Source organism: Lissotriton vulgaris, chromosome 1_1, assembly GCF_964263255.1.
Source record: "Lissotriton vulgaris chromosome 1_1, aLisVul1.2, whole genome shotgun sequence".
NCBI lineage: Eukaryota > Metazoa > Chordata > Amphibia > Caudata > Salamandridae > Lissotriton > Lissotriton vulgaris.
The window spans coordinates 1157696348-1157723520 of NC_141685.1; the positions used below are offsets into that span (position 1 = coordinate 1157696348).

At 49.1% G+C, this 27173-nt stretch overlaps 1 protein-coding gene across 3 annotated transcripts in view; it reads right to left on the reverse strand.

Annotated features, from left to right (window-relative positions):
- Nucleotides 1–354: 354 nt before the first annotated feature.
- TROAP (trophinin associated protein) overlaps nucleotides 355–27173 on the reverse strand; it is a 395831-nt gene continuing 369012 nt past the window's right edge. For all 3 annotated transcript variants that reach the window (XM_086964115.1, XM_086964124.1, XM_086964108.1), the window contains 2 exons: nucleotides 1478–1686; nucleotides 355–669 (listed from right to left, as the gene is read on the reverse strand). In XM_086964115.1, the coding sequence (XP_086820241.1) occupies nucleotides 637–669; nucleotides 1478–1686 (242 nt within the window). In that variant the 3' untranslated portion in view covers nucleotides 355–636. The remainder of the gene's footprint in view (nucleotides 670–1477; nucleotides 1687–27173) is intronic.

Sequence of the window (27173 nt, forward strand, 5' to 3'; positions counted from 1 at the left end):
TTCTGCGTTTTCTCTTGTCTAATCATCATCTTCAATAAACACCTAAACCCTTAGTTCAAAAGGTCCACCTCAACATTTGGCTGCTTCTCAAATGACTCACAGCTGCCTTCTGAGCAGAGATTTTTTGTTTCTGAACACAATAGCAGAAAAAACCTCAACATATTATACTTGCGGTCAACAGAAAAAAGAAAAAAAACGTTGGTTTATTCAGAATATTTCTGAACGCAACTATTAATGCTGCGAAATCACACATACATAATGAGGAAAAGCGTCTGGGCAGCATTAAATGACTATTCCAATGATATCTATCAATAACTTAACACCAAACGATTTCAATAATTAAATGCCATACAATGAAAATATGCTTTTTTATTACAATTATTATAACACACTTCACAGGTACAAGAAAAAGAGGAGGAGAATCCAGATTATTGAAGATCTGCCCACCAGGCCTCAAATTCAAGGACCCAGTTTTCCTTCGAAGTAAAGAAAGGGTTTGATGGCTTGAGCTCAGGTATAAATAAGAGGATAAAACGTCTGTTCAGCAAGACGTATCAAATTCATCTTTTTCCCCCTTGTGCAAATTAATGAATAGTTTCATCGTGCAAAAGCGCCGCTGTCCTTGGTGTGGACGACTCAGATCTTCGGTGATTTAATGGGAGTAAAGTGCTGCCAAAATAAAGAAACAAAAAAGTATTACAATGTTTTAAGGTTTCTTTCACTTTAAATCTAGCATTCAACCTTCCCCACCTCACGCTGTCCAACATCTCAAAAGAATTCTGGTCCCACTACTAACAGTTTGAACTCTCCAGCTACCAGAAACAGGCTGCGGCTCAAGACACTCTGCCCAAAACACCCCTTGTCCTTCTGACACGGGGAACTAAAATGTGACTGGCAAGCCCACAATCAGATTTCTAGAAATGCCCTTGCGGCTCCAGAAAATTTGATTGGTTGTAGACAGCCGCCAATCTTAATTTCTGAAAAGCCTGCGTCTTGGCGGGTCAAATGTATTCTTGGATGTGAGGCTGCAACAGAACTCTGACAGGGTTAGCATTAATTCCCTGACGGGCAAGTTCTCAGGCACACTTATTTGCAGGCCTCTCTTATGAAGCAATATAGCAAAGAGCCTTGTGCAGAAATCTTAACAATTATGCATTACATTGGCTTTGCTACTGACACTGACTGAACACAAGTACCTACCGGTTAGGCAGTAAAACATTTGGGAAGACATTTTAGCAGTGGGCCTTTCACAGTCGCATGCTTGAGAAGCAGACATTACCTACAGCACTTCGGAGTTGGTACTTTTGATAAATTCCCGTTTGCACTATTTAACTTCATCCCCACCCCCCCCCCCAAGCCAGACAATGTAGAATAATTCAGCAATTTAAATCTATGAAAGATCCGGTGCTAGTAAAAACGAATGCGCCCCAAGGAGGCAAGGAGAGAGCACCCACTTCAGCCTATGGCATGTGCTCACCATGGCCTCCTCCAGCTCCAGCATCGTGGCCAATGGGTTCTTGCAACTGGTTTCCGAACGAAGCGTGGCATCAGCACAAGGAGCAGCAGGTTTGGATGTATAGAAGCAACACTCATCATCCAAACACCCCTCCTGGAAAGACACCAGGATGTGCTGGAACATCTGCTTCAGAGAAGGTCGAGGGACGTCAGGCCGGACCCAAGGGGCTCCTGCAATGAGTTCATAAGGGAAAAAGAAAGCGAGGTAGACCAAGAAGGCTTCAGCAACAGAAGATTCATCGAGCACCAGCAATAAGAAACCAAGGAGATACGAGGGAAACCCTCCCACTGGGCGGGATATCTGTAATATAGTGCAGGCTAGGTCAAATAGGAAAGATAGGCTGGTAACAAGCAACAGAGTGAGCCTAAGGGGAGGAAAATCAGGTTGCTTGGCTTTGCAAGCTAGAATAAGTTAGTAAAGGGGATTAGAAGGGTGTGTAAAATCTTATCGGACAATGGGGTGCCAAGCAAGTCTGTAGGGGGTGGAGATAGCGTGAAACTAGTAGTATTTGGAAGGAAGTTACTGCACTTTGGCAGGAATCTGGCTCCTGCAGTAGAGAAGTGAGGTTCACAACTAGTACCTAGGGGACGAGAAAAGGCTCCACCTATCGCCTTTTCTAATCACTCTCAACCAGGCTTAATTGAGCTGAAACGTTGAACTTACTGGGTCATTTGATGTAAACATTTTGCAGAGACAAACTATTTATGATATTAAGTTATCAGAAGGCTTGCACTCACCTAGCCAGAAAGACTATTACAGAGCATTATGTCCCATAGGGTCACAAAAGCAGGCTAGGCCCAATAGGCATGTCTAGGCTGCTTGTGGCATAAAATGGCACCGGACTCACAGAACCTGTCCGTTGCCCAGTCTTACTTTAGCATTCAACATATTATAGCTCCACTTCTCTGTCCACCTATCTTACGTTAGTTCCTAATTATTAGTATTCAGCAATTCTGCTTACGTTTGTCCAGGAATCTAGAACTCTGCTAGGGTACTTTTATGGTTTCTCCATTTGACCTTCCAGTTCGGTATATAATCCTCATTTTCAGACTTTGAATGCGATAGTTTCCGATGGGGTATATTTGAGTTTATCCTGCCCTAGTTCACTTTAAATTATTTAGTTTGACATGGCTGCAATTATATAAGAGATTCAACATCTTAACAGGTCCCTTCTAATCACAAGGTGTAAAAGGTAAGGTAGTCAGTCAGTCAAATTCACTTTATTCGGTTAATTAAAACCATAAAAGCATACTACATAAAAACGCAACAAATGTTAAAATAACACAAACATCACAAAATATAAGAGGAAAAACATCTAGATCATCATTATATAGAGGAACAATGAATTGTATGATAGCTTTGGATTCTACCCATGTAATTAGAAAATATTCTAATTGATAACAATCCTTTTCTTTTTCCTTATTCTGACAGCTGCAGTCAAAAAAATAGCTATATTAAAAATTTCCCAAACATTGATCAACATTGGTTAATATATAAAAGCAGGTCTAGCCTGTATAAAACCATTGCCCATTAAAATAAATAAAATAAAATAATTTTGGATGTACAAAATAAAACAAAGTGCCTTGAGTCCTGAGTGGAAAAATTATCACATGTACAAACACCCAGGTTCTTCGGCTTTTTCCATCCAATTGGTTCAGCGAGAAGTAGATGCAATTGATTAAATCTAAACCCGACTAAAATGAAACGGTGATGCTGATTGGTGAACAAGTTACTTACCTTCGGTAACAATATATCTGTAAGAAACATTAGTTTTAGTGATGGGTTCCTTACCCCCAGGCGTCAGACTGGATCCGGAAAGTTTTCGTCAGCAGTACCCCTAGGTGCCGATAGGAGTAGTCGTGCGGCTCCGCGTACGTCGTTGGCATCGTAGTAGCCGAGATGACTTCGCTGGAGCTACTTGACGCGCCCACGCGCGCTGACGTCAGGAATGCAGAGCCATGCAAGATTCTAAGCACTGCTGCATTGAAACTAGGGCCCTAAAAGGGATGACTTAAACCTAGAAACCAGTTTGCAGAACGGGGAGGATATGTGGGGTGGTAATGTTTCTTACAGCTATATTGTTACCGAAGGTAAGTAACTTGTTCATCTAAAAGCAACACGTTAGTGATAGATTCCTTACCTTAGAATAGATACCCCAGCAATACCAACCCAAGTGGTGAGTCTACGAACCAAGATCACACCAGAGAGTCACGGAGAACAGAACGGTCAAAGAAGCCGTCTCTCTGGACTTGACTGTCAAGGCAATAATGCTTAGTAAAAGTGTGCGAGGCCCACTTGGCTGCCTGACAGATGTCTTGCAGGGGAACACCACGCCCCAATGCAGTAGTAGCTGCTGTCGCCCTAGTAGAATGGACGCCTAACCCCACTGGAGGTTCCTTTTTAGCCAGAGAATAACAGGCCTAGATACACAAGACAACCCAGCAGGAGATAGTCTTCTTGTGTACAGCCCAGCCTTTCATGGCGCCTACGTAGCCAACAAAGAGCTGGTCATCCACCAGGAACTGTTTTGGGCGATTCAGGTAAAATGAGAGTGCACGTTTTGGGTCCAGACAGTGGAGCCTCTCTTGAAGGGTGCGGAGGTGGTGGGAAAGGTGATAGTTTGCCTGATGGGGAAGACAGTTGACAACCTTTGGCAAGAAGGAAGGACGAATGCGAAGCACAACTATATCCGGATGAACCGACAGAAAAGGAGAATTACAGGAAAGAGCCTGTAGCTCATTCGTGCGCCTAGCGGAGGTGATGGCAACCAGGAAAGCAGTCTTTAGTCAATAAATGAAGAGGACAGTTGTGAAGCAGCTCAAAAGGAGCACACATCAAAGAAGTAAAAACCAGATTCAAGTCCCACAGCGGCATAACAAACGGAATAGGAGGGAAAAGGTGTTTAATGCCTTTGAGAAATCTATTTACAATAGGTGACTTGAAAAGAGAGGGCTGATCAGGGAGCTTGAGAAAGGCCGAAATTGCAGAACGGTAGACCTTACTAGTGCCCAAAGCAGAGCCCTGCTGGGCCAGTGAAATAAGGAACAAAAGGACTTCTGAAAAAGGGGCAAAAACGGGATCCACAGCTTTTGCAGTGCACCAGGCCACAAATGTGTTCCACCTGCAGGCGTACACCTATGGAGGGACGCCTGGCTGCCAGAATGAAATCACAGACTTCAGGAGGCAAGTCCAAAGGAATCAACTGTTGCAGCTCAATCTCCACGCATGTAGGTGGAGGCTCGGCAGGTTCGGGACCGTCCCCTGCTGCTGCGACAGAAGATCCTCCTGAAGAGGCAGTCGGATCCGAGGATCCATGCTCATACTGAGGAGATTGGGATACCAAACTCTTCGAGCCCAGTCCGGGGCCACAAGAATGATGTGGGCCCGGTCGCTCCTGATCTTCTTCAGCACTCTGGGTAGAAGTGGTATAGGCGGAAAAGCAGACAATAGACCACAGCTCCACTCGTGGCGAAAAGCGTCGCCGAGCGAGTGCCGCCTTGGAAATTCCAACGCGCAGAAGTGATGACATTGTGCGTTCTCTCCGGTGGCAAGTAGATCTAACCAAGGCTCTCCCCACTGTTGAAAGAGACCTTGCACCACCTCAGAGTAAAGACGCCATTCGTGATCCATCATGCACCTGCGGCTGAGTTTGTCCGCCCTGGCGTTCAAAGAACCTGCCAAGTGTTGAACCGTCAAGGAAATGCCTTGACATACCAGCCATGTCCAGAGACGCAGAGCCTCCTGACATAGGGCGCGCGACCCCACCTTGCTTTTAGCAATACCGCATGGTGGTGGTGTTGTCTGTGAAGCACTATTTACTACTTGTGTAACGTTATATCTGTAAGAGACATTAGTTAGTGATAGATTCCTTACCTTAGAATATCCCCAGGTGTCAGACAGTATAAGGAAAGTTTTGCTAGCAGTACCTTTGCGCGTCAGTAGGTGGCATCATGCGGCTCCGCGTCCGTCGCTGGCGTCATAAGCACCGAGATGACGTCACGGAGACTACCCATGCGCGTTGACGTCAGTTCTGTACACTACTTTCTGCGCCAGGAACGCAGAGCCATGCAACAAACTGACCACTGGTGCCATGAAACTAGGGCCCTGAAAGGGATGACCATAACCCTAGAAATCAGTTCTGGATGGGGTGGGGCGGTGTAAGAAAGTGGCTCTATATATATACCCCAATATATTCCCCAAACTTCAGAGGTATAACAGAGGTTAAAGTCAGATATGACCTTACTCTCTAAAGTGGTAGCTTGGTCGAGCAGTAAGGCAGTATCAGAGAAAAGTGTAAAGCATTTGTTGTACACACTCAGTCAGCAAAAGGTTTCACACAATCAAGAATTTAACTCTAGGCCAATTGTTTTTATATCGAAATATATAGTTGTTTTATTTTAGAACTAACAGGTATCAAAATATACTTTTCTCAATATGAGTGACTTTAGGTAATTATTTAGCAGAAAGGCAATAGACTTGGGAACTACAATAGCTACAGTAGTTGCAATAGGCAACACCATTCTAAACACAATTTAACATTGAGCTCAATGGGTTTTTCTACATAAATGCAGTTAATTACTTTAGGGATTACTTTTCTAACAACAGGGCTAGATCCTGGATTCAGTCCTGGGACCTAAGCTGTAAACAGTTAAGTAAAAGAGTACTGGTTACAGTTGTGATTTTTAAAGACTATAAATATATTTTCAAAATTGACACTTAGAAACTTTTCAGTGAAAAACTAGCAATGTTACCCTATGGAAGGAAATTCAAGTCACAGGTAAAGTACATTGTTGTTACTTTTGTAATCCAATACTGGACTCCTAGGATCAGCACTGGGACCTCTACCTAAGACAGGTAAGTAATTACGTTTCAGTATTTGGCACGATTTTTAAGGAATATTTCTAGCTTGCAAAAATAGACAGAAGAAATTTTAGAGAAAAACAGTCAATGGTTTCCTATAGAAGAACATTCAAGTTAAGGGCAAGTACAGTTAGGATTACTTTTGTGGTTCAGTACTGGGCTAAAAGGTACAGTACTGGCTTCTCTCCTGATCACAGGTGAGTATTTCGGAATTTGTTATTCGGCTGATTTTAGATGAATATTTTAAAGATTCAAAACTCCACACTTAAAAGAAATTTCTGTGAAAACCAGTCAATGTTAGCCTATGGAAGGAAAGTGAGTTATCGGCTTTTAGGTGAGTACTCGACTGGTGAAGTTAAGGTTCTGGGCATAGACTCAGGGGTCTCCCAGGGTCAGAAAGGTACAGTTGTTACACCCTCAGCACAACAAGGGCAGCAGGGTGCAGAGAGAGTAGGCCCACTGCAATCCAATTGAGGGTAGGGGGCATTTGGTTGGTGGCTGCAAGCAGGCAGGCCACGCAGCTGTGGGAGCGGAGCTCCTGGTCACTTACTCAGGTCAAGTGGGGAAGTAGAGAAGGGTAGTAGATGCACTTCCAGCGGCACTCTGTCCGCTGGGTGCAGGGTGCTTTTGAACCGTCGGGCGCTCAAAGTTATCCAATTAGAAAGTTAAAAAGCGAAAAAAGGCTGCAGGCTCGGGGACGGAGATTCTTCAGGTGCGACCACCACTTAGAGAGGTAAGTTGGGATCTTGGAGAAGAGGTAGGTACGCCAAAGGAGGGCACAGGGGGCCGTGGGGAGCTGGGGTGTCTTACCCTCTACTAGTCGCGGTTGGAGAGGTCTCTGGTTCTGAGGCTGCAGGCGTCGTCTGGGTCGTCAAGGAGGGTCTTTGGGCACTAGACTTCAGTTCCCAGTCGCCGGGGGTACGTCCTCATTGTCTTGGATGACTCCGGCATTGGCCGGGCTTGGCAGGTGCAGAGTGGGCTGGATTTGCGGTTCCTGGCTGGCACCAGGGGTATTGCTGTTGGAGCAGAACCACTGATCATGGGAGTCCCAGTCTTATGGAAGGTTCAAGGCAGGCAGGTCCTCTGGCGTTGTGGAGGTTGCTGTCCGTTGGATATGCTGGAGTTTCGCAGGAGCAGGTTCAAGGATTAACAGGCCTCTAGAGTTCTGGGGCCAAGTCAGGGGGCGTCGTCCTTTTGTTAGCAGCTGCACAGCAGGTCTTCGTGCTTCTTGGTCTTCTTGTTGTTGCAAATCGGGATCTGTTGAAGGAAGGTTCAGGGTGCCCCTAAATACTACGTTTAGGGGCGTTACAGGTAGGGTAAGGGCAGGGACCAATGGGTCCCCGTCCTGGGGTGAGTACACCCCCTATCCTGCTCCTCTCCTGTGGGAGGGGGGCAGTAGCCTGGTCCCGATTGGGCAGAGCTCCCCATCTTCAAGATAGCGAGAGCCCGGAGATGTGCTTTGCCTCTCCTCTCACACCTGAGGGGTGGGATTGGCAGAGGCTGGCACACCCACCCACGTCCCTCCCTTAAGGTTTACTGCCAGTCTGCCCGCCAGAGAGGGTGTCACAACCGGTGGAGGACAGTTGCTGAGTACTGCAAATGGCCTGGAGAAGCTCACAAGTGTAGCCATTATGGTGCTGTGTAGCTGGTAATGACAACCTCCCAGCACCATATACTCTTAATGGCACCACTGCACTTAAATAGTACCCAGGAATGGCCCTAGGTACTGTAGGGGCACAGGGCTCATGCACCTTTGCCCACACCACTGGCATAGGGCATCCAGCTGGAGGGGCGACTGATGTATGCCAGGGCAGTGGGTTTGTGGGCTGCACACAGGGATGTGTGCCAGGTCTACTCTCTGTAGTTCTTACTTGGACACTCAGCCTGCAAAGGCAGTGTGTGAGTGTCAGGGTACAGGGCCCCTGAGGATGGCACAATATGTTCTGCAGCCCTTAAGGGTCTTCTCTGGTCACAATGCCCTGGATACCATTTACTAGGGGCTGACCGGTGGCCAGAGGTGCCAATTGGGTTCTAGTTTCAACATAGTTTTAGGGAAGGAACACAGGCTCTGGGCACCTGATTGGCAGGAGCCCAGGGCACACTCAGTCAAAGCACATCAGCAATTCAGCAAAAAGTGGGGGAAAACCCATACAAGAAAGATGGCACTTTCTCACAGGCGGTAAGGAATCTATCACTAACTGTCTCTTACAGATATATTGTTACACAAGTAGTAACTTGTGCATCTGATAGAGACAGTTAGTGATAGATTCTTTACCTTAGAATATTGTTACACAAGTAGTAACTTGTGCATCTGAAAGAGACAGTTAGTGATAGATTCTTTACCTTAGAATAGATACCCCAGCAATACCAACTCTAGTGGTGGGTCTGCGAACAAGATTACACCAGAAAGTCACGGAGAACAGAACGGCCAAAGAAGCAGTCTCTCCGGACTTGACTGTAAAGGCAGTAATGCTTGGTAAACGTAAGCAGTGAAGCCCACGTAGCTGCCTGACAAATGTCCTGCAAGGGAACGCCGCGTCCCAAGGCAGTAGTGGCTGCCGTCGCCCTAATAGAATGGGCACACAGCCCCACAGGAGGCTCCTTCTTAGCCAAGGAGTAATGGCCTTTGATGCACAGAACGAACCATCGCGAGATGGTCTGTTTGTGCACGACCCAACCTTTTTTGGCACCCACGTAGCCAACAAAGAGCTTGTCATCCACCCGGAACCGTTGCGTGCGCTGCAGATACAACGAGAGCGCACGTTTTGGTCCAGACGGTGGAGCCTCTCTTCCTCTTTTGAAGGATGCGGAGGCGGAAAGAAGGTGGGCAAAGTGATGGTCTGCCCGATGTGGAAGGGTGTGAAAACCTTTGGCAAGAAAGAAAGACTGGTCCTTAAAACCACCTTGTCCGGATGAACAGAAAGGAAAGGAGGTTTAGAAGAAAGAGCCTGGAGCTCACTCACTCTTCTGGCAGAGGTGATAGCTACCAGGAAAGCCGTCTTTAGTGTGAGAAGACCTAAAAGACAGTTGTGAAGGGGCTCAAAGGGAGCGCACACCAGTTAGGGCAATACAAGATTTAAGGTCCGATGAAAGGCACGGGAGGAAATGTGTGTATAATGCCTTTGAGAAAACGGTTAACAACCGGGGACTTAAAAAGGAAAGGCTGATCTGGAAGCCATAGAAAGGCGGAGATGGCTGAAAGATAGCCTTTGATCGTGCCAAGAGCAGAGCCCTGCTGGGCCAAGGAGAGAAGGACAGAAAGAGGGGATCCACAGCCTTTGCTGTGCACCATGCCACAAATGTGTTCTACTTGCAGGTGTATACCGTCTTAGTGGAGGGTGGCCTGGCTCCCAGAATGACATCACAGACTTCGGGAGGTGTCAACTGTCGCCGGTCAATCTCCAAGCATGAAGGTGGAGGCTGGGCAGGTTCGGGTGGAGGACCGTCCCCTGCTGCTGCGAGAGAAGATCCTCCCGAAGAGGCAGTCAGATCGGGAGATCGATCGCCATGCTGAGTAGCTCGGGATACCAGTATCTTCGTGCCCAATCCAGAGCCACAAGGATGACTTGGGCCCGGTCGCGCCGAATGTACATCAGCACTCTGGGCAGAAGTGGTATAGGCGGAAAGGCGTACAACAGACCGCTGCTCCACTCACGACGAAAAGCGTCGCAGAGAGAGTGCCGTCTTGGAAATTCCAATCCGCAGAACTGATGACATTGCGTGTTCTTTTCGGTGGCGAACAGATCTAACCAAGGCTCTACTCACTGCTGAAAGAGACCTTGCGCCAGGTCCGAGTTCAGATGCCATTCGTGATCCACCAAGCACTGGCGACTGAGTTTGTCCGCCCTGTCGTTCAAAGAACCCACCAGGTGTTGAACCACCAAAGTAATGCCTTGATGTTCCAGCCATGTCCAGAGGCGCAGAGCCTCCTGACATAGGGTCCACGACCCCACCTGCCTGTTTGTTGCAATACAACATGGCGGTGGTTTGTATGAACACCTGCACTACACTTCCCCGGACAGAGGGAAGGAATGCCTTCAGTGCAAGTCGGATCGCCCGAAGCTCCAAAAGGTTGATATGGAGCCGGGACCCCGCCAGAGACCAGAGGCCTCTGATCTCCGCCTCTCCCAAGTGGCCTCCCCATCCCAGGAGGGACGAATCAGTCACCACTATGTGCTCCGGATGGGGAAGAGAGAGGGATCTGCCATTGACCCAATCGCGATTCGCGAGTCACCACTGCAATTGTCGTGCAGTGCCCTCCGAGATCTGGACATGATTGGACAGGTTGCCCTGATGCTGTGCCCACTGGAACTTCAGGTCCCACAGCAGAGCAGTCATATGCCATCTGGCATGTTGCACCAGTCGGATGCAGGAGGCCATCAGGCCCATGAGCCGGAGGGTCATTGTTAGAAATGGGGGTCTCTGGTTGGCAATGGCTGGCCACTGCCCAAGTAGGGAACCTTCTTCCTAAGTCAGAGTAAGGGGGCTACACCCTTTTATAACCCCTGCTCAACCCTGTAGTAACGTAGCACAAGCAGCTAGGCTTATCTCAGAGGCAGTGAGTAAAGCATTTATGATCATACACAGTAACACAGTGAAAAACACTACAAAGGGACACCACACAAGTAGTAATAAACAAATAAGTATCTTTATATATAGACTTAACACAAGACCAATAACGATAATAAAGCCACAATACTCTAAAATAGGGATACTCTTGAGATGCTGTCAAAATAGTTCAAAGTGTGCAATTGGGAGTTCAGTTCAAAGCAGTGGTCTCGGCGACCCTTTTACTTACAAAGTACCGAGATTTCGTAGTAAAACAAACAAAATGTCGCAAACGAGCTATAGCGATGATTTTTCTCACGCGAGACCAGCGATGCGTTGAATCCTTGCTGCAAGGGAGGATGATGCGCCGATCCGCGCGTGCGTGCAGGACAAAGCGACAGACTTCTTCAGGCTAGGCCAGCGATGCGCTGAATCCTTGACGCAAGGGAGGGTGATGCGCTTACCCGGTTGCGTGTACGATCTTGTTGCGATGAAAGAAAATGGAGCTCCACGAGGGAGCGCGATCCGGGTGCAATGAGATGAAAATGGCGGACGCATGGCGCCCGCACTGCGTTGTCGTGATGCGGTTAACTTTGGGTGTTGGCGAGCACTTTGTGTCTCGCAAGCGTGCGATGCAATGATTTTTTGTTGGCGAGCACTCAGCGGCAGCTATGCGATGATTTTTCTTACGCTCTTCAGCTGTGGAGGCTCGCAAACATGCGTTAGCAGCGATTTCAGCACTCTCTTATCTGTAGTAGAACTAGAGGCCCTGGAACTCACAGGAGCCTCACCTGCAGATAGAAATCCTCGCTGGGAGGAATCTGGAGGCTGGTGGAGGAGTCAGATGTGCCTGTGACTACAGCAGGAGGCTAGCTCTCTTCTAGCCCTTGGGTGATTGCTTTAGTAAAATAAAAATTCTCTCAAAGTCCTTTTCCCTCTTCTTCCAAGTCCAAGGGGAATTACTGCAGGCCAGTCCAAAAAACAGCACACAAGCACAAGCACAGTCTCCTACTGCAGATTCCTTCAGTAACACAGACAGAGGTTCCTCTTGACATCCAGGAGCAATACAATTTGTAGGGGTTTGGGCACAGATATTTATACCCCAAAAGTATTTGTTCTCAAGAGTCACTGGTCCCTGAACCCAGCCAGAATAAGTTCTGCTCAAGCCAGGAGAACTTTGTTTACCAGGCTGCATTCTTCCTTTCAGAAAGAGGGGGTCTGCGATCAGACGCGCAGGAGGAGGTGGAGCCAGCATTCACTTTGCCAGGCACAGCCCTGCTCAGATCAAAGGGTCACCCCTCCCCTACTTCAAATGCAGATCGCTCTAATCAACCCAAGTCTGACCCAGCCTACCGTGCCCCTCTAAACCCAGACAGCCAATACACATAACAGCAGAGCACACTGGAGGCTTAGGCAAGAAAATACCTACTTTCTAAAAGTGGTATTTTCAAACACAGAATATTAAAACCAACTTCACTAAAAGATGCATTTTATTATTCTGAGCTCAGGCATACTAAACACGAATTTCTACCATGGTCCCCGAGTCAGATAGGACTATAAGATGTAAAAGCCAGTCTGCCCAATCTAGCCTATGGAGAACAGGTAGCCTTGCAGCAGTGAAAACATAATGGAGGGTTATTCACTACCAGGTCATGCTACACATATCAAGCCATGTCCTACCTTACACACACAATGCACCTACCGTAGGGGTGACTGACATGATGCTAAGGGAAGGGTCAGGGGATGGGAAGTGTGGGCACTTCACAGCCAAGATGGCAGTTCTGGACTGCACGCAGACACTGCAGTGGCAGGTCTGAGGTACACTTTACAAGCTACTTCTGTGGGTGGAGCAAACCAGCGCTACAGACCCACCAGCAGCATTTGGGTTACCAGCCCTGGGCACACAGGCTACACTACTTGGGACTAAAAGGTAAACCAAGTAAGCCAATCAGGGATATACAAATACACAGTCATATTTACACAGTGAGAGCATATGCACTTTAGCACTGATAAGCAGTGGTCCTTTTCCCTCTTAGTCTGAAGGTGGGCGACCACTGCCTGGGTCAAGCCTGCCTTCATCAACCAGTCGTAGAGGTAGGGGAAGACTGACCTGTGCAGATGAGCTGCAACCACCGCCATCACTTTTGTGAACACCTGAGGAGCGCTGGTAAGGACGAAGGGGAGCACGGCAAACTGAAAATGCTTCTGGCCGACTGCACCGCAGGTAACGCCGGTGGGCCGGCAGGACGGGGTTGTGAAAATATGCGTCCTGCAAGTCCAACGCTACCATCCAGTCTCCAGGGTCGAGCCAGCCCAGACCTGAGCCAGAGTCAACATCTTGAAATTCTCCTTTCGGAGGAAGCAATTGACGTCCCTGAGGTCCAAGATGGGGAGCCCCCCTTGTCCTTCTTGGGGAGCAGAAAGTAGTGGGAATAACAACCACGTCCTACTTCTGGCCCAGGGACGCGCTCGATGGCCCCTTTGGCCAGAGGGCCACAACTTCCTGTTAGAGAAGCGCAAAGTGATCCCCTGACATGCAGTGGAACTGAGGTGGCAAGGCTGGGGTGGGGGGGGGTGGGGGGGGGGGGTTAGACTTGAAAGGGAGAGAGTAACCCCTCTGGACGAGTGCAGTACCCACTTGTCGGAGGTGACAACACCAGTGAGGAAGGTGAAGTCGAACCCTGCCGCCCACTGGCGTGGGGTGCGTCCCAAAACTCAGACTAGGAAGGCTTTAAAACGGATGGCGCAGTGGCGGAGGTGGACTGACCCGCCAGCTGGCCCCCTTCACCGTCACGGCGGCCTCCACGCCCACAGCTGTGCAGAGTCTGGTTTTGCGCAGCATTCTGACTGAATGAGCGGGCAGGGGCGCATCTCTCATGGCCACGAAAGGAATGAAAAGTAGACATGGCTGGGCGCGTGGTAGAAAGCCTTATCACCAAAAACGCGAGTGCCGTCAAAGGGCATGTCCATAAGCGAGCTCTGGACATCCGGAGAAAACCAGGTAGATGTCAACCAGGAGTGGCGACGAAGCGCCACAATAGTTGAAATTGCCCTACCGAGGGAGTCCGCGGTGTCTAGGCCACAACGAATGGCGAATTTAGCTACATCCGTACCCTTGGCCACAGCGTGGGACAGCACAGCCTGGACCTCTTCCGGGCACTGAGGTAACACTTGAGCAATGGTATCCCACACTGCGTGGGAATAGCTGCCCAACAGAAATGCGGTGTTCACCGAGCGCAGCTTCTAGCTGGCCGAGGAGAACAACCGCTTGCCGAACTGCTCCAGCCTTTTAGAGTCCTTATCCGGCGGAGCAGTGGAAAAGGCACTCTAGAATGTTGAAACCGGAATGACCAGACTCTCGGGAGTCGGATAAGTTGTCAGAAAGGCAGGGTCATCCGATGCTGGGTGATGACGCCTAGCGTCGTTCTTATCCACAGGGGCCCCTGTAGCCAGCCACGACCAAGTGCCTAACAAGACGTCAGTGAGGGCGTCATTAAAGCGCAGCAATGGCTCCGATGAAGTGGACGCCGACTGGAGCACCTCAGTGAGGAGATTAGTCTTTAGGGCCACCGTAGGGAGATCAAGGTTAAGGACCTCAGCTGCCCGACTGAGCACAACCTTGTACGAGGCAACTTCCTCCATAGTGGGCGAGGGAGAGCCAAACCCTGGATCAGAGGCGACGTCAAGGCCGCCAGCCTCCTCCAAGTCGTCCGCCCAATCCTGCTCAGAGTCACACTGACGAGCAAGAGGGTCCTCACACCCCTCGCAGTAGCCCCCCACCTCCGTCACGGCGTTGGGGCAGGAACCGGGAAAGGAACAAACGGTGCCAGGAACGGCACCGGTCGGGGTCTAAACCGGCGCCGTGTCCCAATTCGGATCCCAGGCGGGAACAAAACCGGCTGGGAACCGAAGCATAGGTGGAAACAACGGCATCCACTGCGGTGCCGCAGGCGGAGCTGGGGCTGGAGCGGCAGCATGGGACCTTGTGGCCGGAGCCAACAGCGCAGGATCCTGTGGCGCCGGAGCTGCCGGTGGAGTCGACGGTCCGGCAGAATCCTGACACAGACCGTGGGCCCAAAGGCACACCGGCGGGAGCCTGAGGCCTAAACAGGCGGTCTATGGCAGCAATAAACTCTTGCATCTGTGCGAGAGTCGCCGACGGACCCGGGTAAGGCGGGTAGGCCGCGGGACTCCCAGGCTCCTAAGGAGTCACAGGGGCGGAACCCCTGTCCCCCTCGTCCGCATCCGCAGATCGACGGGGGGACGTCGGAGAGCGACAACGCTTCTTCGACTTGGAGCCCAAGGAGCGGGGATGGTGGCCCCGCGAGCGTTCCCTAGAAAGGCCCCTGGAACGCGAACGGTGCTGGTACGAATGCCGAACTTCAAGCAACTTCCGGCGCCGCTCCCTCAAGGCCTTCGGGGCCATGGCCCGACAGTCCAGACAGTACCGGGAGTCATGGTCGCACTCCAGGCAGTAGAGACAGACGTCGTGGGGGTCCGCCACTGACATATTGCGACGACAGGGCCCCGCAGGACTTAAAACCAGGCATCCCTACATGCACCAGAGAAGACCAACAAGAGCCAAAAAGTCCCAAAATAGATAGTCAAAAAGTGACTAAGGTATGTGCTCTAACCGGATCTGCGCTTACTGGCACGGAAAAAGAAAGAACGGACGTCAGCGCACATGGCTTGCGCCTAAGTTGTCTCTGTGACGCCATCTCAGCGCTTACGACGCTAGCGATGGACGCGGAGCCGTATGACGCCACCTACTGACGTGCAGAGGTACTGCTAGCAAAACATTCCGGATCCAGTCTGACGCCTGGGGATATTCTAAGGTAAGGAATCTATCACTAACATGTCTCTTTCAGATCACCTGCACTACTCTCCTCTTGACAGAGGGAAGGAATGCTTTCTGCGAATTGCCCGGAGCTCCCAAAGGTTCATATGGAGCCTGGACTCCACCAGAGACCAGAGGCCTCTGATCTCCACCTCTCCCATGTGGCCGTCCCATCCCAGGGGGAACGCATCAGTCACTACTTGGTGCTCCGGTTCGGGAAGGGAGAGTGATCTGCTGCTGACCCAATGATGGTTCGTGAGCTACCACTGCAACTGTTGCGCAGTGCCCTCCGAGATTTGGACGTACTCAAACAGGTGCCCTTGATGCTGCGTCCATTGGAACTTCAGGTCCCACTGCATAGCCTGCATATGCCATCTGGCATGATTGGTCAGCAGGATGCAGCAGGCCATGAGGCCCAGCAACCTCAAGGTCATCCTGAAAGAAATCCAGGACAAGGGCCGAAGGATCGGAATCATAGCCCAAATGTCTATGAGTCCCGGACTCACTGTTCGGGAGGATAAACCCAAAACTGCGCCGTGGCCAGACCGCTCCGATAAAGGGGAGCTTCAGAGAGGGAATCAGGTGCGACTTCGTCACGTTGATGGAGATTCAAGAACCAGTCATCGAAATTGGGGAAGTCTGAAACCAGTGATCTGCGCAGATGCGCTGCCACCACCGCCATCACTTCCGTGAACACCCGAGGTGCGCTGGTAAGGCCAAAGGGGAGCACAGTGAACTGAAAGTGCTCATGGCCTACTGTGAACCGTAGGTAACGGGGATATGAAAACAGGCATCCTGCAAGTCCAACGCCACCATCCAGTCTTGCGGGTCTAGGACAGACAAGACCTGAGCAAGTGTGAGCATCTTGGACTTCTATTTCCGGAGGAAGCGATTGACGTTCCGAATGTCGAAGATAGGATGCAGGCCCTTGTCCTTCTTTGGAACCAATAAGTAGTGGGAGTAACAATCACGACCTACTTCTGTCATCGGAAGGCGCTCGCTGGCCCCCTAAAGCCAAGAGGGCCGTAATTTCCTGCTAGTGATCCTCCAACATTCGGTGGCACTGTGGCGGCATGGCTGGAGGGGTAGTCTCGAAGGGGAGGGAGAAATCACTTTGGACTATCTGCAAAACCCAAATGTCCGAGGTGATGGTACACCAGTGGGGGAGGGGATGGCGGATCCTGCCACCCACTGGCGGTTGGTGGGCCTACACCAGAGTAGGAATGTTTGGAGGCAGTGGTGTCAAGGGAAGTGGTGGACTGTCCCGCCCGCTGGCCCAGTGGCCCACCTCTGTGGGTCCCACGTCCGCGGCTGCGCTGAGAATGTTGCTGCGCAGGCCTGCGACTCTGAAACAAACGTGTTTGGGGGCCCCTTCCTTGTCCACGAAAGGAGCGAAAAACAGAAGCGGAAGGAGGACGCATGACCGAAAGGCCTAAGGACTTTGCCGTAGCCCGTAAGTCATTAAAACGCTTCAACGCACTATCTTTCTTGTCACCAAAAAAGCGAGTGCCATCAAAGGGCATGTCCATCAGAGTGTTCTGGACATCCCCGGAAAAGCCAGTTGTCCTCAGCCAAGCGTGGCGGCGTAGCACCACTTGGTGGAAATCGCCCTGCCAAGCGAGTCGGCGATGTCAAGGCCACAACGAATTGTGAACTTGGCTGCGTCTCTCCTCTCAGCAATAGCCTGGGAGAGCACCGTCCGGGCCTCCCATACACTGAGGCAGCACCTGCACAACCGTGCCCCACACAGAAAGGCATGCGGTATTCACAGACTGCAGCCCTGAACTGGCAGAAGTAAAACATGTCTTCTCAATCTGTTCCAGTTTCTTGGATTCCCTGTCCGGTGGTGCGGAAGGGAATGCGCTTGAGGACGCAGAGTCCTGGACAACCAAGCTCTCAGGGGTAGGGTGTTAGAGGAAAATGGGGTTGTCCTGGGCTGGGCGATGGCATCGGGCTACGTTCTTATCCACAGGAGCCCCTGTGTTGAGCCTGGACCAGGTTCCCAAAAGAACGCCCGAAAGTGCGTAATTAAAGAGCAGTAGCGATTTCGTAGAGGAAGACGCCGGCTGAAGCACTTCTGTCAGGAGGTTAGTCATGACGGCCACTGTTGGGGGCTCGAGTTGGAGAGCCTCGGCTGCTCTACGCAACACCACAGAATATGTACCACCTTCCTCCGTAGCCACAGCAGAAGGAGACAGTGTGCCAGATTCTGGAGTAAAATAAAGGTCACCTGCATCCTCCAAATCCTCTTCCCAGTCCGGGTCTAACTCACACTGGGCTGTGAGAGGGTCCTAAGACCCCTCCCAGTCCTCCACAACCTGCCGGGCAGGTGGAAAAGAGGGAGGCGGATGGAGAAAGGGATAGAAACTCCTGATCGGTGTCGGAATCGGCATTGATCGACACACGGTCATGCACAGTCTCCACGTCGGGGTGGAACCTGGGGACGGCGTTGGCCAGGGAGCTGGCCGAAGCCGGTGGGGGTGCTGTAGACGTCGATGGAGGTCGTATGAGGCCAAACAACATCAGCTGGGATCCATGCATGGATCCATGGGGGTCTCCCGGCATCTAGACCCGAGCAGTCGACAACGTTGGGGCCGGCGACGAAGAGGAGAAGGACCCCCAGAAAGACCCGCGGGGCCCAGAGGCGGGCCATGGCTGACAGAAAGTCCTGTAGCTGGGCCAGAGTCGCCGACGGACCCGGGAAGGTCGGTTAGGTCGTCGGCAACTGCGCAGGATTCGCCGGAGCCGCGGGGGTGGCATCACCCGCACCCTCAGCTGTGTCGCGACAGTTCCCTGTACCTCCAACGGGACCTTGAACGGCACAGAGCTGACTCCGGGGCCTCTAGCAACTCTCGGAACTGCTCCGGCAAAGTTTTTGGAGCCTTTGCCCAGCATTTGGGGCACGACTTGGAGTTGTGGTTGCGCCCCAAGCAGTAGAGACACTCACGGTGCAGGTCCGTTACCGAGATCGTGCGGAGACATGCCGCGCAAGACTTAAAAATCAGGCATCCCTATACACCAGGAGTCAAAGACAAAAAAAACAAAAAAAAAACAGCCTTTGCAATGCAATAGGTCTCGCATTAGAAAAGTTTGAGCTATTGGTATTGTAAATGACACATTTATTTATGTGTTTTTGAAAAAAGCGAAATTAATAGCTTTGTCATTTACAATGCCAATAGTTTGAACTTTCGCAAATGTGACACCTATAGCATTTGTAATGCAATATGTGTTGAGATTATGTTCAGTGTATTTTATTGTGATGAAAATCCAAGAACAGAAGTGAAATATTAACATCTTTTTGTGACATTTGTAATAAAGCTTGAAACATTGAGAGAACATATTTGAATCAGTTGTTGTTGAATGGTTGCACAGATTGATGCTGTGGTGGCGCTGTGATGTTGTGGTTGCGACAAGTGATGCTGTGGCGTTTAGTGATGCTGTGGTAGCGCATAGTGATGTTGTGGTGCCCCTGAGTGGTGCTGAGTGATGTTGTGGTGAGGGCGATAGATCGAGTGAGTGCAATAGATAGAGTGAGGGGGATAGATTGACAGAGTGAGGGCGATAGACAGATAGATAAAGTGCATTTATGTTGCATTGAGTAGAGTGTAAGTATGAGGTGTGTAATTATATGGCACTGAGTGGTATTATTTGGAGTGTATTTACGTTGCATTGAGAAGAGTAATTATGTGGCGTGTAATTATGTGGCACTGAGTGGTAATACGGGGAGTGCATGTTGTATTCAGTAGAGTGTAATTTTGTGGCGTGTAATTATGTGGCACTGAGTGGTATTTGGAGTATAAGTTACATTGAGTGCAGTGTAATTATGTAGCATATAATTATGTGGCACTGAGTGGTATTGTGTGGAGTGTGTGTTGCATTCAGACGAGTGTAATTATGTGGTTTGTAATTATCTGCCACCGATTGGTATTTGGAGTGTATGTTGCATTGAGTGCAGTGTAATTATGTTGCATATAATTATGTATTTATGAAGAAAAAGTACCCCCCACTTGTTTTTCAGAACAGCTCTTAATTATGAGCAACACAGGGCATATAATTATGTGGCACTGAGTGGTATTATGGCTGGGGTTATGTTGTATTCAGTAGAGGGTAATTGTGTGGCGTGTAATTATGTGGCACGGAGTGTTATTATTTGAAGTGTATGTTGCATTGAGTGCAGTGTAATTATGTGGCGTGTAACTATGTGGCACAGAGTGGTACTTGGAGTGTATGTTGTATTGAGTGCAGTGTAATTATGTGCCGTGTAACTATATGGCACGGAGTGGTATTTGGAGTGTATGTTGTATTGAGTGTAGTGCAATTATGTGGCACTGAGTGGTATTTGGAGTGTATGTTGCGTTGAGCGCAGTGTAATTATGTTGCATATAATTATGTGGCACTGAGTGGTATTGTGTGGAGTGTATGTTGTATTCAGTACAGTGTAATTGCGTGGCGTGTAATTATGTGGCACTGAGTGGTATTGTTTGGAGTTTATGTTGCAATGAGTGCAGTGTAGCTATGTAACATAATTATGTGGCACTGAGTGGTATTGTGTGGAGTGTGTGTTGCATTCAGTAGAGTGTAATTATGTGGTGTGTAAATATGTAGCACTGAGTGTTATTTGGAGTGTGTTGCATTGAGTGCATTGTAATTATGTGGCACTGAGTGGTAGTTGGAGTGTATGTTGCATTGAGTGCAGTGTAATTATGTGGCACTGAGTGGTATTTGGAGTGTATGTTCCATTGCAGAGTGTGTGAGGGTGCAGAGTGTGTGAGGGTGCAGAGTGTGTGAGGGTGCAGTGTGCGTGAGGGTGCAGTGTGCGTGAGGGTGCAGTGTGCGTGAGGGTGCAGTGTGCGTGAGGGTGCAGTGTGTGTGAGGGTGCAGTGTGTGTGAGGGTGCAGTGTGTGTGAGGGTGCAGTGTGTGTGAGGGTGCAGTGTGTGTGAGGGTGCAGTGTGTGTGAGGGTGCAGAGTGCGTGAGGGTGCAGAGTGCGTGAGGGTGCAGAGTGCGTGAGGGTGCAGAGTGCGTGAGGGTGCAGAGTGCGTGAGGGTGCAGAGTGCGTGAGGGTGCAGAGTGCGTGAGGGTGCAGAGTGCGTGAGGGTGCAGAGTGCGTGAGGGTGCAGAGTGCGTGAGGGTGCAGAGTGCGTGAGGGTGCAGAGTGCGTGAGGATGCAGAGAGTGTGAGGATGCAGAGAGTGTGAGGATGCAGAGTGTGGGGCATGAATTCAGAATTGATTACATTTGACTTAGACTTCGAATCTGGTCAACAAGTACATGATTAATAAAATAATAAAGCATGCATGACAATCACTGCATGACTAATTAGTAAAACAGGAGCTGCGAATAGGAAGCAAGCTCTCGGCATTGCGTGGGGGGGAGGCGGGGGAGCGGCATTGCATGGCAGGGGCACAATCAGTGAGCAGGAGGTATCTGATAGGGTACTAGTCTTCTGGGCCGCTCGTCATATACAGTCTGTCAGATGAGTGATTCTGCAGCTGGTCCGCAGCGGAAGCAAATACTGGAGAGTGGGGTGCGAAGCAGACACGGCGGGGGATGCAGCCATGTAGGTATAACAGACTAAATAAGGAGAGATGAGCTGCCTGATCTCAAGCTAAATACAGTTGTTCATAGTAAAAAGTTACCGATATAACGGCCGGCGGTACCCCTCAATGGAAAGAGGGTGTTTGTGCATCAGCAGGATAACAATCTGTGTAGAAGGCGGCCCACCCCATAGGTGATAACACGATGGGTACTGAAAGTACACTGGGAGCTTCACGGATGGTTTCGCGGAATGTATGTCAGGAAGACGGCATGATGGCCGGGCTGATAACAAAGCTCCACACATAGCTTAAAAATCCGCTTGGTTTGCTTCCTTTTCCACACATAAGAAATGTACGATTTGTTAAAAAAAAATACATCAGTATCGAGTTCTGCTGATTTTCTTACAAATGCGTCCTCCGATAATAACAAGCTCTGGTATTGCGCGGAGAGGGGCGGGGGAGCGCATTCCTTTGAAGTCTGATGCCGAGGCTCAGACAGATGGTGTGGGATGTGGCTGGCTCTGTGCACGCGCCTGGCTCACATGAACTGTACCGAATCCAAAGCAGTTTGGGTAGACTTTTGAAAGCCCTTACTAGAATCTCGACAGACAAATATTGCTAAAGCAATATTGTAGGTCAAGACCTGAAAACAGAGACAAAAGTCCCAAAATAACTCAGTAAAAAATTGACTGGGGGTACCGCTCGCTCCGGATCTGCGCTTGCTGGCGCAGAAAAAGAAATTACTGACGCCAGCGCGCGTGGCCGCGTCTAAGTAGCTCCAGAGACGTCATCTCGGCAACTACGACTCAGACGACGTACGAGCAGCCGCACGACGACGCCTACCGACGCGCAGGGGGACTGCTGACGAAAACGTACCGGATCCAGTCTGAAGCCTGGGGGTAATTCTAAGGTAAGGAATCTATCACTAATGTGTTTCTTTCATATGACTATTTAAATACGGTTCAATTGCTTGTGAGGTGGATAATAACTGGTGTGCCCGCACAATAGGCTTACTTAATTCCCTAGGCTCTCTATCCATCTGTGATAACTGCAGGTAGGTGCTTTTAGCCCAGAGCATATCCGCCTTTAAAGGTTTCCCTGGGGAGTTAAATAACTCTGGTCTTCCCAGATAAAAGGCAGTCCTTTTAACGTAGTTCAGCCAGGGGATACTACTTGCTAGATCAAGAGCTAAGCAGTCGCGAATAATTTGTGGTTCAACCCAAGCTCCGGGTATATCCAAATAACTATCCATTTAAGTAAAGGTAGCATTCCAATTAGATCAGATATGAAACCTGAACCGGTTTCTGAATGGATAATGTAAGTAATGTAAGTGGATGTTGATTATAGCACGGATAGTCGGTTTCTTAGGAATTTATTTTCCACTATTTCGATATCCTAGCTTCTCTGTATCCCCAAAGATCAGAACCATAATTTGCTATGGCGATGCATTTGGCCCTGTAAATGTTTAGCATAGCATGCATTGGCTTAGACCCTAATCCACGTGCAAAATCAAGGACAGCAAGGGTGGATCTGGCCATTGCATTTCTTTTTGCTTTCATTTGTGGGACTCATGTACCCCTTTCGTCAAAAAACACCCCTAAGTATATAAACAACGTCACCTGTGATATTACATTCCCTTCACAATAATGAGTTTTAAATTTCCTGGGCTCTACACCCAAGATCATAGTGTGGGATTTAGAAAAATTGACATCAAGATCTAGTGACTTTATAAACTCGGCAAAGGTAGTTAAAACATGCTGTAGGCCAATCGCCGTTCTAGCTAGTAGGGCAGCAACATCAGCGTATAAGAGAGCTGGGATTAACCGTTTCCCCACACGGGGAATATCCATACTCGCACCCACTAAAACTGAATCAAGATTTTTAATATATAGGGTAAATAAAAGTGGGCTAAGATGCATCCCTGTAAAACTCCTTTAATAATACGAATGCTTTGCATGAGGTTGCCTTTTTGGTCAAATCTCACTGTGGCTGTAAGGTCCCGATGTAAATCGGCCAAAAAAACTTCCAATATTCGCATCCAGACCTAGTTTTAATAACAAGTTCCATAATTTGAATCTATTTTCACGGTCAAAAGCTAAAGAAAGATCCATAAAGGCAAAATGAAGGTGACCCTTTCTCCGCGATCGTGTATTTTCCGGAGAATAAAAGCAAATTTAGACACTGGTCCGTGGTTCCTCTTCCTTTCCTGAAAACATACTGTAAATTTGAGAGGATGTTAGTGTCATTTAACCACTCAGTGAGTTTGCCTAAAACCACTCTCCCTAAAACCTTCACAGTAGAGTATATCAATGAGATTGGCCTATAAGATCATGGGTCTCGCTATTCCTCTTTTAAAAACCAGGAGTATAACGGACGTGACCAAGATTGGGGTAAAGCAGATTCACAAGCCATATAAAAAACTTTAGCTAGTAATTTAGACCATAAAGATACATCAGCTTTAAATAGGTCAGCCAGGACACCATCCGATCCAGGGGCTTTATTACTTGACATCTGATCAACGACCACCGCTACTTCCTTGTCCTTAAAAAACTGAGAATATTTCTCAACTACATATGAAGTACTCGGAGGACCATGATCCCCCTGATCTCCATATATACCCTTAAAATAGTTAAACCAATCGTCTTCCGGGATATTACAATCCAACGGGCTACCTTTGTTATCCAAGAAGAACAGTTTATTTACAACATTCCAGAACTTGGCACTATTCCTTAATACATCAGTTGACAATAAATCATTCAAAGCTTCATTTTTAATATCCAACTTATGTGTATTTATTGCTAACATAATCTTTCCTAAGGACAGCTATCAAAGGTTTACCTTGTGGTTTATTTTTTAAAGTGACCATCAACTTCTGGTGTGCAACTGTACACCTGTGGTCAAACCACCTCTCTCCTCTACTGGGGTAATACCTACAATTATGCATTAGGGCTTTTGCCACCTGCTTAAGAATTTCCACATAAGGGGTTAGAGTCCTATTATCTCTTGCCCTACTATGAAGACAAGGTCCATTTCCAATCCTACTTTAACAGCTAAACCAGTACGAAACTCTTCAGGAATGACCTTACACCATTTTAATCTACGACCCTGGTCTTTGTTCTTAATTGCTGAAGTAAAGAACAAGTTACTTACCTTCGGTAACTATATATCTGTAAGAAACAGTAGTTACGAATATGCTACTTACCAGTATGCATCTGTTCTTGGCATGTAGGGCTGCTGACATTCATATCTGTGCATAGATCGCCGGCTAGTGTTGGGTCCGAATGATGGCACATTGTTGTCCTGGAAGAGTCTTCGAAGTATCACGAGATAGGTGGCCCCTCCCCTGGACTACAGTGCGCATGGGCATCGACTCCATCGTCAGATTGTTTTCAGCCATTGTGGCAGAGATGGAGTGTAATACAGTAAGTGATGACCTTCAGATCTAATGTTGCGAGAAAATCCCCCTGACTGAGCAACGGTAGGACTTGCTGCAGCGTTAGCATATGAAAGTGCTCCGACAGAATGTACTGATTGAGGGGTCTGAGGTCCAGTATGGGTCTGAGGGACCCGTCCTTTTTTGGTATCAAGAAGTACAGTGAGTAAACTCCTGTGCCTCTTTCTTCCACAGGCACGAGTTAGATTGCCCCTTTTTGCAGCATGACGAGTACCTCCTGCTGCAATAAGTGCAAATGCTCGCCGACATAGGATCTTGTCTTGGGGGTATGTTGGGTGGAGTGGATGTTAACTCCAGACAATAACCGTACTGGATAAGTTGTGTGACCCACCTGTCTGTGGTGATGGACTTCCAGACTGGCAGGAACTGTTGAAGTCTCCCCCCGACCGGTGTTTTGTGATCGGGGGCAGTGACAAGGCCTCACGGTTTGTTAGTGGCGGAGGATCTGGAGTTGTTGTTTCCATGACCTCTGCCCTTGGCGCTGTTTCCACGATATCCACCCCGGCTTTGCTTGGTGTATGTGGTCTGCGTGCCGCCTTTATAGTACTGTGTGGTTTGGGAGAGCTGGCCTCTGGAAACACCTCTATTGCTTGAGCGACGAAAAGAACCACCCCGGAACTGCTGGGACTGCAGGGCCCACATGGACTTAGCAGTTTGTGTCTTTTTTGATCTTTTCTAAGGTGGTGTCCACCTCTGGGCCAAATAGATGATCAGGGTTTACTGCCTGATTAAGAATGGTGGTTTGTATTTCCGGCTTGAACCCGGAGATTCTAGGCCAGGCATGTCGTCTCAGCATAACACTAGTGTTAATTGCTCTGGCCGCGGTGTCTGCTGCGTCTAGTGCACATTTGATAGAAGCATTAGATATGAGCTTCCCTTCTTGGATGAGCATCTCAGCTGCCTCTTTGTATTCATCTGGCAGGTGCTGTAACAGGGTCTCAAGTGTGTCGTAGTGTGCCCTGTCATACCTGGCTAGAAGAGCCTGAGTGTTTGAAATGCGCCAAATATTGGCCGCTTGAGCTGCCACCCTTTTCCCCGATGCCTCAAACACCTTAGATTCTTTATCTGGGGGAGGAGCATCACCAGTTGTTTGTGAATTAGCCCTCTTCCTGGCGTTAGAAACAACAAGAGAGTCCAACGGCAACTGTCCCTTGATGTAAGTAGGGTCACCAGGCGCCGGTTTATATTTCTTCTCAATCCTGGGGTTTATCACCCTGATTCTTGTAGGCTCCTTAAAAATATCCCCAGCATGCTTCAAGACACCCTTCAACATAGGCAGAGTCTTGACAGTCCTCTCTGAGACGGAAAAGGTGTCAAAAAGAAAGTCTACTTCAAAGGGGTCAGCATGGAGCTGGACGTCATGATTCTTAGCTGCCCTTTCAATGAGGGCATTAAATGCAGCCGAATCCTCAGTGGGTGATGTTTTTACAGCATACATTTGAGTGTCTGGGGTAGAGTGAGGGTCACCTGGGTCAGCAGCAGCTGCCCAGGGTTCATTGGTATCATCTGGATCAGTGTAGACAGGATAGCCAGTGTAGACAGGATAGCTGTATTCCTCATCATCACCTTCCCCAGTGTCCACATCCGAATAAGTGGGTGAAACATCCTGGCCATGTGGAGACACCGGTTCTACAAGAACGGGCGTTGAAGTAGAGTCCTTTTTCTTCAGTGGAATTTTGTAGGACTCCATTGGCTGTTCCGGGGCGATTTTCCGCTTATAAAGGGAAGGTCTGCCTGTTTCGGCATCGATAAAGTGTTCCTGTTGCTCTTCCAACGAGGATTGTCGATGCTTTATGGCCGGGACCGCTGTTGTGGACTTCGGCACCGAGGACGCCTACCCGGGCACGTCCGTGGTTATCTTAGGGGCGAAAGCCTTCGGCACCACTTTCGGCAGCAGCGTGAAGTGGATGGGCGTCGACGTTTTGTCGGCAGGCTTCGAAGGTGGAGGATCTTTAGGCCCGACACCCGAGGCCTTGTCCTTGATGCGCTTCAGGGAGTCCGCCACCTGCTTCGAGAATGATGCGGACGGTTGCGTCGACTCGACAGAATCCTTTGAGGCACCCCCAGACGTGGACTCATGGGCCGGTCCGCTTTTGGCCTTGTCTTGTCGATGTGGAGGTTCGAGAACCTTCGGATCACTGAGTCCTTTGTCGGTGTCGACTGTCTTCGGCGCCGAACTGTTCGGGTCGACTGTCTTGACCTTTGCCTTGGGCGCGCTAGACTTCGTCTTGACGCCCTTGAGCTATTTCTTTGGGTCGATAACAGTCTTATGCTTTGTCGGTGCCGACAGGTCCGAGGACTTCGAGCCGACCAAAGCAATATGCACTTTTGGTTTCGATGTGGGCACCAGTGCTTTCACTTGCGTCGAGACCGGAGCTTTCACTTTCGGTTTCGATTTCACAGGTTGCAGCTCCATAGTAATG